Below are 18,500 nucleotides of genomic sequence, written 5' to 3'. Positions count from 1 at the left end.
TACAGGTAACTCCATTAACTTCCTCCTCCAGAGAGCAGGTGAGAGTGTAATTCCTCAGAAATCTGGTTTCATCCTGTGTCTTCAGACTGTCATTGGCTGCTGAATCTGGAGCAGATCGCAGCAGACGCAGGCTGGAAAATGCTTTTAATCTCCAAGCCTCTGTCAGTTTGATGTGTCTTCCTGCTGGATTCATGCACTAGTGTGACATCTAGTGGCCACACAGTTCAGTTATGAACGCACAGATTTTTGGAAATGGCAAAGCACACTTTTTGCGGGAGAAGATGAAGTTTAAAACAAGTGAAGTGAGAAGCTTTGGGGATACGATTAGATGAATCAGTCACTGACAACATGGTGTTGTTTAATCTGGATACCTAACAGTTAGAAGAGGGATATATCCTGAAGCCATCTGCCTAGTTTAAATTCAGTTCTGTTAAAGCAACGGGCATAGGAATGAGGATGTGCTGATTTCTAGCTTCCAGGTAAGCCATGAACATCTATCACAATATCATAGGTTTTCCTTCACCAGATTGTTAATGTGCGTGACCTGGGAAAATCAGTTCCTTACAAGCAACTGGTTGAATCACACATCATCCTTCATGTTCAAATCCATTATGAGTGTACAGCTTGGATCCAAATATTTAGGGACAAACAACACCAGTGCCAACAATGGGTTGGAATGGGTGAAATCTCAGGATAGCTGGTTGGTTTTCAGTACACTCAGCCTTTTTGGCTGAAATTATTAATTTATATTGATTTACAACAGTAACAAAGTGGAATTTCTCCCAGATAGCTTGTATTCACTCTATGGGGATGAAAAATAAACTGGTAAAACTGGGTCTTGCCAAAATTTATGTGGAGAGTGAGAGTGACTCTCAGAGAAAAGCGTCAGGGACAGTTGATATCATATGGAAATCTCCCCAGCAGCTACTGCAGAGCATCTCCCAGGAAATATGGACTCGGGGAGGGTGCGGGGATTTCATATAGACAGAAAAGACAATGATATGATGTATTTACTCACTGTGATGCCAGCAATTCCAATTCCAACGATTCCAACTAAATGCAGATTCGAGTTAATTAAATTCTGGATTTCATCCAGGCAGTTCTATTAAAAACAGAATGAAAGTTCCACTTAACTCCTAGATAAATATTTCTATATCATTTCCCTAACTCCTGCCTTCGTGTACATGGAGAAAGGCTAACACAGTCACCTGTCTGCTAACCTGCCTTCTATGCCTTGTGCCCCGCTGGACATTTCTTGCTACTAGGTAGCTTACTCTCCCCTCATCTGAGCAATCAATAGCCTTTAAACTGCCAGGAATAATCTCCTTTGTTGTCCTCACCATACTCCTTTGTATACCCACGTGCCATCTCAATAGCACTCACATGTGGGTTTTCATTAATAGCTTCCCCACAAGTTAAAGCCAGCTATGTGTCCGGATACACTAAATCAGGGGAATATGGCCTTTCGGGATAATGGTGCAACTGCAGGCAGGTGCCACAAAAACTAGAAATGAGAGTATTTCCCTCATTTTAATTGGCCACGTTCCTAGCCAGGGTCCTCTGAGCATGGTGAAGACAGGCACATGCCATAATTCAACCTTCAGCAGGCCTTTCATTCAGACTCCTAAACACCAACATCTAAGTGCCCCTGCTCTTCAGACTGTGTGACATTACTGCCACAGCTACCTGGGGAGGTGGTAGGGAGGCTGCAGACAACAAGAGCAGGGGCTGTTCACATTTCTGAGTCTGACCCCTCACTCTCCTCTGCCTCTATGCTGTTCAGCTGCACAGAACTGCCCATGGCTGAGAGGGTGCTGGAGCTTATTCAGGGCAGATAGCTGCTCTGACTTTCCCGAATATGATTCTACTTGCACATTTCTCCAATTTCATCTTAAGTAACTCTGATATGGACAAAGGATATCTGAATCATCTGAAGCCGGCTGATCCGACTGTGGACATAGTCTCTCCTCAGCTAGCTCCTCTGGGCTATAAACCTCAGTCCGTCCCAGTGTCATCATTAGTGCTATTTTTGCTCCTTGTGTGTCAGAGAAACTTCTGTTTCAAACTGACATATCTGTGGGGAACGGTAATTAAAACAATCAGCAGAGAAGACACTTACCTTGGGCACCTGGATGCCCTCTGGACAGGTGGGCTTCACCTGAACCTCACTTTCTTTACCACAGCATTGAAGCTACATAGTTGAGAGAGAGAGAGAAAGTCAAAAAAGGAAGAAACTACAGGCTAGTTTCCTATTGAGACTCTGCATTCAATGGCAGCAAGTGGGCCAGTAACTAAGAGGAAAGAATAGAGTCAGAGGCACAAATTCCACCCTCTGTGGTAACTCCACTCCCTTTAGTAGATTTTCATGTCCATTGAATGTGGCCCAAATTCTCAAAATTCCTTTAATTTCAAATTTCTGAATTCTCAATGGACAAGTAAATACCAACATCCAGAAACACTTACATAAAAAAAGCTCCCGGAAGGGAATTTATGGCCCAGTTCAGATAGTCTGACAAACAGACCTGACTGCTCAAGGCAATACAAATCCCTGCTACGGACGGGCCAGCAGTTTCTAAATCCCTTTACCCAGGAAAACAGAAATAGTTCAAGCAGTATGTGTAGAAATGTGGGCACCATGTTGAAGCTGCAGCAGAGTATGCTAGAATCTTTATTACAGACAGAACATGCTATTGGGTTTGTGGCTAGTGATAAATCAACAGAATGTTTCAGTGGGTTTGTTTTTCCCATTTACACATCTCTGAGAAAACGCTTGGAATTCCTCTTTGGGTCATAATTAACAGGCATGGGAAAAGGAAAAGAGGTTCAGAGGTTGTGAAATGTTAGTTATGAAGAATGTTGGAATGATATAAGCAGTGACAAAAGGAAGGGCTTGTTCTCTATGGGAGGCAGCATTGCTTCACGAAATGAACACAGACTTGGGCACAAGTAGGGCTCTAAGTTTTAATCTTGGCTTAGTCGCTGACTTGCTGTGTGGCCTGGGACAAGTCTCTCATTCTGTGCTTCAGGTTCACTGGCTGTACAATGGGAATGATGACAGGATCTACCTTTAATACTGTTAAATCTGCCATCACAGTAGGGCCTGGGGGCACCATACAGACATAGAGGTGAACTCAGTCCCCACTGTGAAGGTTTACGACCTCTCACAAGGGTGTAATTAGTTACTGTCTGTACAGCTACTGTTCAGCTAAGTTTCAGGGATGCTCACAAACTCATCCAGTTCTTGAGCAAGGGACATGAGGACTAACTGTCCCATGTGTCTGACAGAGAGAGGTGCTGATGCATTGCATGGGAAAAAGGCCTCTTTGTTGAGCTGGAGTGGACCCTGCTGGAGAAGCCAAAGCTGGTTGTTGTAGATTCTTTTGGGGATTGTTTTCTAGTTGGGCAAATAACACCTCTAGTGCACTGGAGACCAGATCTGCCCAGGACTCAGGTGAACAGAGTCCACTGCCCTTGGATTATTCTTAAGCCTGTGCCCTGTTGTCAGTTACTGGAGTTACTCAGCACTATGGCTATAAGGAACAGGATGGATGGGGAAGGGCATGTGTAATGTTGTGCTGGAGGAAACACATTGGTAAACTGAAGTACAAGAGAAATCGTTGGCACTGCACGCCTGATTGTGGCTTCTTCATTTCTATGGTAACAAATGTCGTTGTCCAGATCCCTGGTGGTGACAATATCCATTCACCATTAGTTTTTCTAGGGAGAACTTGGCCCAGCTGCAGAAACCGATGGGGAACGTTCCTTGCTTTGGGGAGCAGGAAGCCACAGTATTGTCACTGCAGGGTATTCGTTCCTCAAGTACATGAATGAGGCATGGGGCCAGTTTGGCCTTAAGGCTTGTCCACACATGACAGTTAGCAACAGTTAATCGGGAATGACTATCTCAATTAACTCCCCATGTAGAAAATCCCTTCAATAGCTGGTGCTGTAGAGAGCCCTTTGTGGCTGATGCAGCCCTTTAAATGCTGTTTGATTCAGAAATTTCCTGCCCATTCTGATTTTTTCACAGTTATATTTGCATATTAATACATTTTAAAGCCAGAAGGGATCATTATGGTCATCTAGTCTGACCTCCTGTATAACGCAGCCCACAGAATTTCACTCAGAAATTGAAGGTCTAGCAGTTTGCACTTCCCGTGTTAGTACTTACCTGCAATTTGAGCTCAGGACTTCTGGCACCTAAAGCAAGCTGCATACACTTGAGCCACCAGGTCACCTTTAAACAAACTCCTCAATTCCACTCCCTCAGGGCCCAGAGAGTGGGAAGCAGTCACCCTTCTGCAAACCCTGGCATTCGATTTTTGAAGGGTGCCACCACTGTGAGCACTATTTAAGCTCACTTGAGTTACTTACAGCTGTGTGGAACTGAATGAGAGTATTGTTACTCTTCCCCATGTCCATCACATAGTCTTTATAAGCTTCTTCATAGATGGTCTGGACCTCCTGTACTGCCTGCAGAAATCAGACAAGTCCAGTGAGATACTGAACTGGAGACAACAGGGGACCTATCAGATCCTACTCCAAATCCAATATACATCCCTGGTTTTCCTCTCCAGCCCCTAGAGTCATGAGCGACTCCTCTACATTATTTTATCCCTAGTGATCTGGTGGACTGAAACAGTAATAGAGGTGTTCTGGGAGAGCAGGGCTCTTGGAGACTTATGAGAACTTGGGCAGAACCCTACAGCACTTGTTTACTATATTTCTGCCAGGCACTCAGAACCCAGGAGAGGTTCACCAACAAGAGATGTTCGTTGTTTTGATTATGTACAGTTCCCCAGAGCATCACCCACTCCCCTACAGCTCTCCAGGCAGTTCTGAAGTTGATATTACTCTCACATACAGGGATTATTTATACTTTTGGATTTTCTGTTCATATGTGGGAATGGAGACTATGTCCCATTTTGAAGCCCAGCTTCTCAGGCTCATGACAACACGAGCTCTCCATGTCTAGAGGGTCACAGAGTCCTCCTGTTTCTGTGGAATCCTTCCCTAAAATGTGACCTTTACCTGACCTCTTCAGATCAGTCAGCAGCAGGAATCCAAACCCAGCCCATAGCATCAGAATCACCTTGCTACTTACTGCTTTTTTGCCTATGAATGCAAACACTCCAGCGGTGACTTCAGCAGCAAATATCACCAGCAAGCAGGCAAAAAACTGCAGAGGAGAAACAGAGTCTGTACTAGTTTATTTTGCATAAGGCCCTTTATACAAACTTTGCATCCCAAATCCTTCCACAAGGCTCAATAATACACAACAGCTGAGGGAGGGAGGAAGGTGTTAGCAGGCAGAGGCAAGGGAGAAGGAGTGGTGTTTTCAGATTAGATTTTCAATGAGATAAAGGGCAGATGAGATGGAAATGGACCCCGAGAGGTCGCTACAGATGGTGGAAGTGACAGAGGAGGCAGTCCCAGGAGGCAGCAGCTGAGTCAAGCTAGCAAGGGGATAAATTCACACATGGAAGCTATTGAATGGGACCTGTTGGAGATGTTGGGTTAGTAAAGTAGCTGCTTATTATGAGGAGTAAAATCAAGTTACTGATCTCTGACCCAAGAGCTGTTCCCACCAGTGATGCAATGGTGCACCCCGAAGGAGATTTCTATCAGAATAACCTCCAGCAGAGAGATGGTCCATCAAGCCTGTTACTTACCGCTCCAAGCAGGCACTGAGACTCCCGCACTGCTCCACAGCACCCAAAAAATCCAACTGTCATCATCAACGCTCCTGCTCCCACCAGCACATACAGCCCTGTGGGGAAACCAGAACCAGTCAGTCTCAGAAGAGTTCAAACCAGAACAGTCTTTCAGACATTACATCACTTTTCCTGGCAGGGAGGAGCCTGTCATCCATTCTCAGTCCTGTGTTTGTGCCCCAGGGGACAGTCCCCTCCATCTCTACAGCTCCTCAGCAGGGCTGCTGTGTCCCCCAAAGGGAACCAGTCACCTCCTTAGATCTCCTAAGCTTCCTTAAGCTCCACAAAGGCCAGCATGAAAAGGGTTCCACCTGCCAGGTCTCCTTTATGGAAACCTGCACAGTCCAGCAAGAAGTCTACTGCCCACCAATAGGGACTGTGTTTTATACATCACATCATATAGAATCATCTTATAGCTAGTCACCACAGAACAAGGAGCAGGAAATACAATCCTCTGAAGTCAGCACTGTTCAGGATCACATCTCCCTGGAGTGTACCTTCTCTGTGGAAGAGAGAGCCTTTGCCACACGGAATTCCTGTGACACTGAAGCACCTGACCTGGCTGTGACGGGTTGGGTCACAGAGACCCCCTTGGGACTGCCACCTGATGTGCTGAGACTACTTCTGAGCCCATTTTCCCTGGCAGCTTGGGATTTCAGTACCGTGTCTTGTTGAGCCAGACACGCTAGCCTGCTGCAAACACAGACCCAGGTCTGAACTGCGTCCCCCAAAAGCTGCAGACTCAACTGAAAACGGCTTAGAGAGTGCTCCTATCTCTAGCACCCAGACACCCAGCTCCCAATGGGATCCAAACCCCAAATAAATCTGTTTTACTCTGTATAAAGCTTATACAGGTTAAACGCATAAATTGTTCGCCCTCTATAACACTGATAGAGAGATATGCACAGCTGTTTGCTCCCCCAGGTATTAATATTTGCTCTGGGTTAATTAATTAGCAAAAAGTGATTTTATTAAATATAAAAAGTAGGATTTAAGTGGTTCCAAGTAATAACAGACAGAACAAAGTAAATTACCAAGCAAAATAAAACAAAAACACATAAGTCTAAGCCTAATACAGTAAGAAACTGATTACAGATGAAACCTCACCCTCAGAGATGTTCCAATAAGCTTCTTTCACAGACTAGACTCTTTTCTAGTCTGGGCACAATCCTTTCCCCTGGTACAGTCCTTGTTCCGGCTCAGGTGGTAGCTAGGGGATTTCTCATGACTGCAGCCTCCTTTGTTCTGTTCCACCCCCTTATATATCTTTTGCACAAGGTGGGAATTCTTTGTCCCTCTCTGGGTTCCCACCCTTCCTTCTAAATGGAAAAGCACCAGGCTAAAGATGGATTCCAGTTCTGGTGACATGATCACATGTCACTGTAAGACTTCATTACCCACTTGCCAGCACACATGTACACAGGAAGACTTACAAGTAAACAGAGCCATTTATAACCAATTGTCCTGGTTAAAGGGAGCCATCAAGAGTCCAAGCCGCCATTAGTGGCCCACATTTTGCATAATTACAATAGGACCTCAGAGTTATATTTCATATTTCTAGTTTCAGATATAAGAATGATACATTTATATAAACTGGATGATCACCCTCAGTAGATTATAAACTTTGTAATGATACCTTACTAGAGACCTTTTGCATGAAGCATATTCCAGTTACATTATATTCACACCTATTAGCATATTTTCATGAAATCATATAGAGTGCAAAGTCACACTGGCCTCTAATGGGACCCATCTCATAGAACCCTCCCTAGCTTTTCTAAAGCGTATGGGCTTGGTTTTGCCAGCTGGCCCAATGCATGGTTGGGAAGCACACTGCACTGCTGTGCAGGGGATGAGTGTGGGAAGCCCCATGGAACCATGCTGCTGGGATGTCTGGGCACAGGGCTAACACGACACTCTCAGTCTCCTCCAGAAGGGAAGGCACAGGATCTATTGCAAGATGCTGTCTGTCCTTGGCAGCAGTATTTCAGCTTTGGAGGATACTGCTGGCTACTGGAATCGAGAAGGTGTGGGGCCTATTGGAAAACTGATGTCTCAGGAGAAATGGAATGAGATGATCACATTACAACTCCTGTGGACAAAGACTGGCAATAAAAAGTCAACGTTCTCTAAGAAGCTGCTGAGGGTCAGCCACTGTGAATCCCAGTGCTGAGCTCTACTTTCACAGAGGTGGGGCATCTCTCAATAGGTCAGTGGATACATGAGATGCTTCTCTATTTGGAGTGTGGCTTCTTTCCTGCAGAACAAATGGCAGGGACACTAGTGCTTTGTATGATAGCCACACTCCAGATCCATTAACACACACATGCCCTTATAGCATACTGATGCAGATGCCAAAATGATGGACAACATGAGCTGAGAGGGGCTCATGTTATCAGCATGTTAAGGCCAGGGACTTTCTTCCACAGAAGCTGCCAGCACAAGCAGCATGTGTTATAGTAGGCAGCGCCATAAAGAAAGAGAGACAAACCATGGTCAGATGGTCTGGTAAAGTGGTTATGTTTGAAAGGGGCAAGCAGCCTAAAACTCACAGTCCTTCTCATATGAACTGCAGGCAGCACCTCCTGCAGGGCCTGTTGCCTCTAGCCATATTTCATATTGCCCTCAATTTCATCAGACAGGGTCCGAGTGACCCTGCAATAGCTGATGGGAACACTGTGAACTGCCTCCATATTCTGGCTGGCTGTTCATGGCTAAGTGCTTCAGAGATAACTTGGGAGTGGTGGGTCCTGTCCAGAAACTCTGGCTAACCTCTCTCTTGGACTTGTTGCCAGAAGAGCTTGGGCCCATCTCGCCAAAGGAAATTTGCCTGTATGGAATTTGCATGGCATGAAGACTGGTCAGAAACAGTGACAATCATAACATGGAATGTATTAGTGGGTACTGCAAGATGTCTCAAGAGCACACTGGGGTGAGCCTGCCAGTGCAGATCAGCTTGGAGAGGAGAGGGGAGACCACAGAAAGGCCCCTAGCACTGAGGGACACAGGCTTGGCACCTCATACATTTAAAACTAGTACTGGCCAAAGTACAGTACTATAGAAAATATTGTAATGATCATTTCTGCCCCACCCTGAGAGCTATTCAGCTTTTGCCATCTCCAGCATCTCTGTGCACCTCTAAGTGTCATGAGGTCACTTGCATGGTTTTGTGTTCTAGACTTTATCTGGGGGAGAGGGAGACAGGTCGGGGCTGCCTCTTCCGAGCAGAGATCACATCTTATTTAGATTTGTAAATTGTTTAATGATGAATGGATAATAATTCTGCCTGGCTGCAGGCTTTCAGTCAGAATGCCAGGAGGGTGCTCGTTACTCAGTGGAGTCTATGATTCCTTGGCCTCGGGTGCAGCACTGAACACAAACAGGCCTGCTGTCCAGCACAGCACCCTGCTACTTCAGCCTTTGCCATCTTTACATGGGGGCTGGGAACTCAGATGTATTTAATGCATATCAAATGCTAAAATGAGCCTGCAGCACTTTCCGTCCCACGCAGCATGTGGGGGATGCTAAGGTCGGTTGTACCACTAGAGGGCACAGTCAGCCCTGCTTTCAGAGTCAACTGCACACTGCATTTTCATACTTTCACTATTTTCTAATGTTTAACATTTTATTTTTTAAAACTGACCTGAATCTTTATCATTCACATAGCTGCCAGCATTGAATATGCACTAGGCCTTGCCACATCCAGACCCGCACAGAGACCCCACAGAAGGGTGTAGGAATAATCGAGAGGGAAATAATTAAAAGCTCTGCATTCCCCAGTGCATCGTGGCATCTCTCTTTTGGAGGATAAGTTCTTTGGGGCTCTCTCTGCATTTGTGCACAATATATTCAGCACACAGGGATGCTAGGCAAAATAGCAGAGCTAGTCGAGAAATGGAAAATATTTCAGCAAAAATTCTACAGAAAATAGTTAAATGTTAACAAAAACTTTCATCATAATCTTATTATAACACTGACAGCCTCAGAACTTCAGTATACTCAAACCATGTCAGAGTTCTTGCCCGCTTGTCCAGGAGCAACGGAAGATCTCACTGCCAAGCCACTGCTGTCATTAAAGTGCCACGCCTGAGTGTCCCAAATCCCAATGGCTTTTCTGTCTCTCTCCCTCTGTAATATCATTATCAAGAATTGGTGCAATATAAATCCTGCTAAAAACTAGTAAACAGATTATTTTTGTGATAACATCCGATGAAGTGAGCTGTAGCTCATGAAACCTTATGCTCAAATAAATGTGTTAGTCTCTAAGGTGCCACAAGTACTCCTTTTCTTTTTGTGAAATGTTAATGGAGAAGCAGCTGCACCAGCTGTTACACCAGAGAAGTTGGATTTCCTGAACTCCTGCTTGGAGTTCAAAGAGTCTGAATTTACCAGCATCTTAGTACCATGCAGCTTATTATTTACCTAGAGTCTTAGCATAATCCATGCCAATGTAAATGCACATTGCAACAGGCTTTTGACTATTTTTGACTGGGTTTAAGGTGGGGATGTACATGGGTCGGAATCAGAGTTCATCTCCATGTGTAGCATGAGGAGGGTAAATCATATTATCTGTGACATGCCTCAAGAACATCTTTCATCATGTCGCCCACTGTCACGTCTTCTCATTTTCTGAGGGGGCACTCTCAGCTCCCATGGTTATGAGACCACTGTAAATAGTGATACAAATTTCCTGGACCCTGCTCTGTATGTTACACTCTGCCTCCTCCTTTATCAGTTATTGAACATCTTGGCTCGGGTTTTTCCTATTTCCCTTCATGTTGCCTCTAGCTAGATCAGACGAGGTTCTTTGGGGCCTGGGGCTCTGACCACTTTGAAGAGTCCTAGTTGCATTTGGATTTGCTCTCACTTCAATGGCAAAGCCTTTTAGCATATTACTCACATGACTCATAGCTGAACTTCTACCTCTCATCGGAGCTTCCCTTTTAAGGCGTGTTATAGGAAGTGTGTCTCACTGCATCACTAAATAAATCTGTCAGCTCCCGGAGTGGGCTGCCTGGTCTGCTGGCTGCAAGGGGCTGTGCCCACCAAGAAAAGCCAACTTTGTATGTCTCCCACTCGAGATCTCATCCCAGAATGCATCCCTGCTCTTTCAGGGACTGCCGATGCCTGACGCACACTGCTGCCTCTAGCTGGAAAATATGAATAAGAGAGATTTTTACAAAGCCCCAAAACTGAAATAGTTTTTAAATGTCTTCTTCAAACACACATGTGCACAGACACCAAATCTTTAGTCACAGGATTGAGGAGTGGGTGGGCGAGGTTCTGTGGCCTGCGATGTGCAGGCAGTCAGACTAGATGATCACAATGGTCCTTTCAGGCCTTAAAGTTTATGCGTCTAAAAACTGCCTGAAAACAAACTCAGAGTGAGCAAGTTTCCCTCCCAATGTGCAAGTCTGGGACTTGTGTACCAGGGTTCCAGGAGAGAGCCAGGCCCGGGCTTTCTCAGCTGGAAGGGACTTACTGGGAAGATACGTGAGAGACGAGAAACGGTAGCAGAGGAAGTGGAGACAGAGATATGTCCCTGCACCAAACACAAAGAAGTACAAGGGTGAGGCCTTCTCAAGCTCAGAAATAGTAACAGATTCCCACTAAAGAGCCAGGCAGAATAATTCTGTGTGAAGTGGAAGGGCAGCGGGAGGGTGTGGGAATGTGATAGCTGCTGCCACTGAATCAACTGGCAGTATGGGAAATAGCATTGTACAGACCCCATCCCCCTCATGACCCTGCGTAGAGACACAGGTCCTGACTCAGATCTTCTTTGAAAAAACAAGGAATATCCCCTCTGAACTCAATGGAGTTAGACCCATACAAGATCAATGAGGGATCAGTTCCAGTCATCCTAATACAATCACTGACATGGAGCACTGGGTCATCAGTAAACTAAGCTGCAGAGTCAGAGGCCTGTGTTAGGCTCATTCCCTTCCATGAGACTGGGAGGCATGGGGAAACACCTCCATCTTCAGCTCTTACTGCCAGGGCCGGATTAAGATTATGAGGGGCCTAAGGCTAATGGGAGGGAAGGGTCTAAGTATGAATTACATATTGCAAACAAAATTATAAAGTCATCAAACATTTATCTACGTACATATTTACACATTATTTATGTATGTAAAATTAACAAGTTTATTCTACTCTCAGTACGCTCATTTCTTCAAACAAACAAATTTTTTTTTCTAGCTTTAGCTGTGGCAAAGTAATGAATGATGTCATCGTAATTCAAAGACCTGACGATTGCATTCTCAATGCTCAAGAGGGACAAAGCACTGAGATGCTCTTGAGTCATGGTGGATCAGAGGTCATTTTTGACCCTTGTTAGAAGAGAGAAGGAACATTCTCCACTACAGTTAGAAATCATTAGTGACAATTTCCACTACTTTCTTTTGGGGGGAGGGATAGCTCAGTGGTTTGAGCCCTGGCCTGCTAAACCCAGGGTTGTGAGTACAATCCTTGAGGGGGCCATTTAGGGATTGGAGCAAAAATTTGGGGATTGGTCCTGCTTTGAGCAGGGGGTTGGACTAGATGACCTCCTGAGGTCCCTTCCAACCCTGATATTCTATGATTCTGTGAAATACAGCCATAAAGCAGTTTCAACATTTGGGAAACATTCTGTCACATTGGATTCAGTGATAACTCGATACATCCAAATAGATTTGCTTTCACCATCTTTTCTCTCTATTTCTGAGCGTGATGTGAATTCAACAAAGTGAAGAAATTCTTTAGTAAAATCTACTGGGAGATCATCTGGGTACTTCTGATACAGACGTTTGATTCCTCCACTGACTTCGGAACTTGAAATGTTAGGCGAAAAATTTGTCAGTACACTAAAGGTTTTGTCAATATTTTTCTAAGCCGCGATCTGATGTTCTAATGAACTTTTTGGTTAGTTGATGATTGTGATGAAGGTATTAACTCTGAAGGCCTCCTTGTCACTGAATGAGTGGGCAGTTGCATTGTCACATGTCTTGTCTTTTGTGGTGTTTGGCTGACTTATACTCATGGTAAGCAGTCCTATCGGCCCCCTGAATTTCATACTCATCAAAACTATCCCGCATTTGTTGAAGAACAGTTCCAAGATGCCTCATTAGGTTTATAGCAGTGGAAAGGTCAATTTGAGCACTTTGCAAGCTTAGACTGCACCTGCTGAATGGCTGAAGTATATCATTCCAGAGCTCACACAAAATAAATTTGTTAGTCTCTAAGGTGCCACAAGTCCTCCTCTTCTTTTTGCGGATACAGACTAACGCGGCTGCTACTCTGAAACCACAAAATATCAGTTTCCAAAGTGTGCAGTGCATCACTCAGGATCTTCGCATCTCTTCTTGTTGCTGATTTTTGAGGATCATCATCGTTGATGCTCTGTAGTGCTTCAAGGATGTTGGGATATCCCAGAACAACTGCATTCACAGCTTCAGTGCTGGCACTCCACTGTGTCCCTGAAAGCAATCTGGGCACTGGGCAGAGAAAAAACTCTACAATTCTTGGACAAATCCAAAAAAAGAAACTGTTTCAAGACAACAATCCATGGCAGACTGGCCAGCAAGGTTGAGTGAGTGTGCAGCACATGGTATGGTATGTAATCAACCAAAGCATTGCGCACTTTTATCTTTGCCTGCACCCCTGAATATTTGCCACTCATATTCCTTGCGTTGTCAGATCTTTGGTCACGACAAAGGCTGATGTCAATCCCATTTTTGGTGAGGAAATTGAGTAGGAATAAGGCAAGTTTCTCCCCTGTGTGGCTGGTGATGTTTATGAAGGTCATGACATGCTCAACTGGTCCACTGGGTAGCACATAACGCAAGATGACAGTCAACTGATCTATGTGACACATCCGGTGTTGAATCAACAGACACTGAAAAATATCCCACATCTTTGATCTCCTCTACAATGGCTGATAGCGTCGTCTTTGCCAGCAGTGCAATGAATTCATCACAAATAGTCCTTGATAGATATGATGTATGGCCTTTTCCACGATTTGTGTGTTCACTGATGTGCTGAGCTAACAGAGGGTCGAACTTGGCGATTAGTTCTAGAACGCCAAGGTAATTGCCATTGTGTTTCAATCGAACAGTCTCATCTGAGCCATGGAATGGCAGACCACGCTCAGCAAGAAAAACTATGGTTTCAACTACACGTCTGAGATCGTTCTTCCAATAAGCATGAGCTTCCAAAAACTGATTTTCCATTTGGGTATCAATTCTGCCACTAACTTTCTTTCGGGCATGGTAGCTGCTAACTGACAATATATGCTGCTCACTCATTGCATGATTGGTAATGTATGCAGTATTCTTCCAATCACTGAAGCCTTCGCAGAACATTCCTCACTTTTTGGTATCAGAAAACAGGCAGCAATAAAAACAGTACGCTTTCTTCTGAGAAGGCAAATAGATGAGCCATTCTCGCTTGCCAATCTGTTTGTTAGGCTTCACATATTCAAACATTGATTTGGTCAGATAATGATTCTGATTGGTATACTCTCGCTTTGTCAGTGAAAAATCAGTATCTAGATTCTGGCATTTCTGTGGGCCATTCTCAGTCCAATATGCCATGAGATCTTGAGAAGTCGTGTCCCACTCACCTGGATCATTGGTGAAGGATGTTTTTGTATATCACTGGGAAAGCGTTCAGGGGAGTAGGGTGCGGCTGCAGCTTGAGAAGTCACAGGAGGCTGCTCCTTTTCATCAGGTGCAGGCACAGCAAATTCACTATTCGCCTGGACTTCCTCACCACCAGACTTAGCAGGAGGAAAAACCATGAGGAGAGAAGGAGTACCTTTCAGCACTACATCTTGTCTTTGCCATCTTTCTCTGGCTTCCTCCAATTTCTGCCATCCTCCTTTCTTTGAGATGGTTTCTATTGTCCAGTGTAGGCCTACTGTGTACAAAGTTCAATACTGCTTGGCCCCACAAACACTTACTTAGCCCACAAAGACAAAATCACAATCACCATCAATTGAATTCACAATCTTGATGGATTCACTTGTACAAAGCAATATCTAATGAGACGAAAAAAAATCTGAATGCCCTGCTACCGTTGCTCAACTCTTACTTCAATATGGAATGGAGGGCCTACAGTAGCGCCTAAAAACAGGAGGGCCTAAGGCTATAGCCTTTTTAGCCTATGGGTTAATCTGGCTCTGCTTTCTGCCTCTGAGCTGCTTCCCTTGTGAACCACAAAGCCCTGGAGGTCACTAGTCTTGCACCCACATCAGAGCAGGAGGAGGAAGAGCAAAAACTACGAGCGTTTGTGCATGGGGTGGGTGTTTGATTACCACAGACACTGAGGCAAAGAGCCTCTTAATAATAATCTGGTGCAAGTGAAAACAGAGTGAGTGGCAGATCAAGGCAAAAGGGGCCAGTTTCAGCCTGACAAGTTTTAGCCACTTTTCTTACCACAAATACCTTTTGTTTGCAGCTGAGTATGATCTCTACAGGTTAGGGTGACCATACATCCCGTTTTGGCTTGGACAGTCCCTTTTTTAAGCCCTGCCCAGTGGGCAGCCTCGCATGGGGGATGGGCTCGGACTAACCCCACATGGTATCCCGTTTTTCCTTTGGAAAATATGGTCACCCTACTACAGGTGAAAGGAAGCCAGCACTGTTTGGGTTCTGTAAGCACATTTTTTTGTTTGGACTCCAAGGACAGGTTGGTCACACCACCTCCTCTTGCAACTGCACATATCCTGGTTCCCTGGTCTCTCTCAGTGCTTTGGGGACAGCAAGGTCAGATCTGCCCATGTGCTGGTTTGAGTTCCTTGCTCTTTGTTCGGTGCCATGATATACTTAAGTGCTTTACCTTGGATGCTGGGGGCAAATGCCTGCATGACAGAACAAGGAGTAATGGTCTCAAGTTGCAGTAGGGGAGGATTAGGTTGGATATTAGGAAAAACTTTTTCACTAGGAGGGTGGTGAAACACTGGAATGGGTAACATAGGGAGGTGGTGGAATCTCCTTCCCTAGAGGTTTTTAAGGTCAGGCTTGACAAAACCTAGCAAGGATGATTTAGTTGGGGATTGGTCCTGCTTTGCGCAGGGGGTTGGACTAGATGACCTCCTGAGGTCCCTTCCAACCCTGATATTCTATTATTCTATTGAAGAGAAAGTACTGAATATGGCCACATTAATGTGACATTGACTGTGAAGGCCGAATGTGGGACCTTATTACAGACCTGGAGAAGACTGCCATTTGAATGGCCCAGCCTGTGGCTCCTCACAGCTTAGGAGTTCACCACATCAAACAACTCATGCATTCCGATTTAGCAAAACAACCCACCATGTACATTCGGCCCAGACATTGTAAACTGGATGATGAGGCACCTCCCATGTAACTGAACCCAATATGGACAATCCTAACAGACAAACTACTTGGTGTGATTTTATGGAAAAAAGGACATTCATGGATTTATAGATTCTAAGGCCAGAAGGGACCACTGTGATCTTCTAGTTTGACCTCCTATATAACACAGGCCACAGAACTTCCCGAAAATAAATCCTAGAAAATTTTCCTTTTAGAAAAACATGTAATCTTGATTTAAACATTGTCAGTGATGGAGAATCCACCATAACACTTGGTAAATTGGTCCAAAGGTTAATTACTCTCACCATTAAAAATATGCACCTTATTTCCACTCTGAATTTGTCTAGCTTCAGCTATTGGATTGAAGAGCCCATTATTAAACATTTGTTACCCGTGTGGGTACTTATAGATTGTGATCAAGTCACCCGTAACCAGGGTGGATAAAATCAATGATTTAAAAAAACAACAACAAAAAACCACAAACCCTAAAAAATTGGATTTTTTTGATAAAATGCTTTCTGAGGAAAAAACCTATTAAAAGATAGTTTTAATTAAGATACAATATAGCTCGAAGATATCTCCTCATTAAATAGGGATTATAAATTCTAATTCTATAGTATGAGACAATATATTCATGTAATGTTTAAGAAAAGTTTTGTAAATGAATTCCATTAGTTCATGGATGAGGGACCCAGTCTTATGGGGTTCCATGGGCTTCTGTATAGATTATTTAGGTTAATCTTTCTATTTACCCAATGGGACTCAGTGATCAGTCTAGAAGATACCATCAGACATGCTTAGTTTTGCAGTTGTGGATTTGTGTCTCCAGAGATAACACGCTTGTTAACAGCAAAAATGTTTTTAAATAGATAAATAATGTAGAGAGGTACGAAATAACAGACCTCAACCCTATTGTCCCTCTGCAAATTTGTGTACACAGAGTCCATCCCTTACCTCTCTCTAAAAGTGCAAAGTTTCAAAAAGTTCAATGAATAGAAGATTGTTGGGGGCGGAATAGATCTGGACAAGGAGAATAAGTCTGGAGATAAATGTGAGAAGAAAAGGACAGGCAGTAGAAACAAAAGTGAAACTGTTTGATCAGCATATTCCAGAAGTCTTGGAGGTCTTTCTGAGTGTTGCCTTCATTGATTTGAGATCTACCATACCATTCTCTCACTAGAAGAGAAAACCTATAATGGCAGCAGGCTGTAAAAGAGACCCAGTTTGGGAATATTTGAATGGAGTTCTTCTACCTGTGGGTAAGACAGGCATGTGTGCAAAATGAACATAAGAACATAAGAATGGCCATACTGGGTCAGACCAAAGGTCCATGCAGCCCAGTATCCTGTCTGATGACAGTGGCCAATGCCAGGTGCCCCAGAGGGAGTGAACTAACAGGTAATGATCAAGTGATCTCTCTCCTGCCATCCATCTCCACCTGTCTTCCTTCTGGACTATACTTGAATTCTCATGTTGGAGCAAAAAAATATAGTTTTCACTCTATGGTACTATCATTTTAGATGCAGTTGTGATAAAAAAATAAATAACTGAAATAGGCAGATCTTCCTTTCACAATTTCACCTTTAAAGTAGTACTGAGTGTCAGTGAATGCAATGAGTAATACTAAATGAGCAGTATGGTAATAATAACTAATAACTGCATTGACTTATTTTGTTTAGGAGAATCCATCCTCAACCTACAAGATTCTGAAGACTATCCACCTTCAAGATTGGACAAATGACCAGGGAAGAGTATAAAAATATTGCTCAGGCATGCAGGAGTGAAATCAGGAAGGCCAAATCACACTCAGAGTTGCAGCTAGCAAGAGATGTTAAGAGTAACAAAAAGGGTTTCTTCAGGTATGTTAGCAACAAGAAGAAAGTCAAGGAAAGTGAGGGCCCCTTACTGAATGAGGGAGGCAACCTAGTGACAGAGGATGTGGAAAAAGCTAATGTATTCAATGCTTTTTTTGCCTCTGTCTTCACGAACAAGGTCAGCTCCCAGACTGCTGCACTGGGCAGCACAGCATGGGGAGGAGGTGACCAGCCCTCTGTGGAGAAAGAAGTGGTTCGGGACTATTTAGAAAAGCTGGACGAGCACAAGTCCATGGGGCTCGATGTGCTGCATCCGAGAGTGCTAAAGGAGTTGGCGGATGTGATTGCAGAGCCATTGGCCATTATCTTTGAAAACTCATGGCCATCGGGGGAGGTTCCGGACGACTGGAAAAAGGCTAATGTAGTGCCCATCTGTTAAAAAGGGAAGGAGGAGGATCTGGGGAACTACAGGCCAGTCAGCCTCACCTCAGTCCCTGGAAAAATCATAGAGCAGATCCTCAAGGAATCTATTCTGAAGCACTTAGAGGAGAGGAAAGTGATCAGGAACAGTCAGCGTGGATACACCAAAGGGCAAGTCATGCCTGACTAATCTAATTGCGTTCCATGATGAGATAACTGGCTCTGTGGATGAGGAG

General features: G+C 44.3%; 1 protein-coding gene across 1 annotated transcript in view; it reads right to left on the bottom strand.

The window, feature by feature from the left end:
* The window catches only part of TSPAN2 (tetraspanin 2), a 48,590-nt gene that overhangs the window by 4,454 nt on the left and 25,636 nt on the right, over positions 1–18,500 (bottom strand). The window contains exons 3-7 of the mRNA XM_074936209.1: positions 5,673–5,770; positions 5,105–5,179; positions 4,375–4,473; positions 2,120–2,191; positions 1,019–1,102 (exon numbers count right to left, since the gene is read on the bottom strand). Coding sequence (XP_074792310.1) covers positions 1,019–1,102; positions 2,120–2,191; positions 4,375–4,473; positions 5,105–5,179; positions 5,673–5,770 — 428 coding nt within the window. The remainder of the gene's footprint in view (positions 1–1,018; positions 1,103–2,119; positions 2,192–4,374; positions 4,474–5,104; positions 5,180–5,672; positions 5,771–18,500) is intronic.

Source organism: Natator depressus, chromosome 21 (genome assembly GCF_965152275.1).
Source record: "Natator depressus isolate rNatDep1 chromosome 21, rNatDep2.hap1, whole genome shotgun sequence".
Lineage (NCBI taxonomy): Eukaryota > Metazoa > Chordata > Testudines > Cheloniidae > Natator > Natator depressus.
Note: the sequence above shows the minus strand (reverse complement) of the source record. Positions and strands in the feature narration are given on the sequence as shown.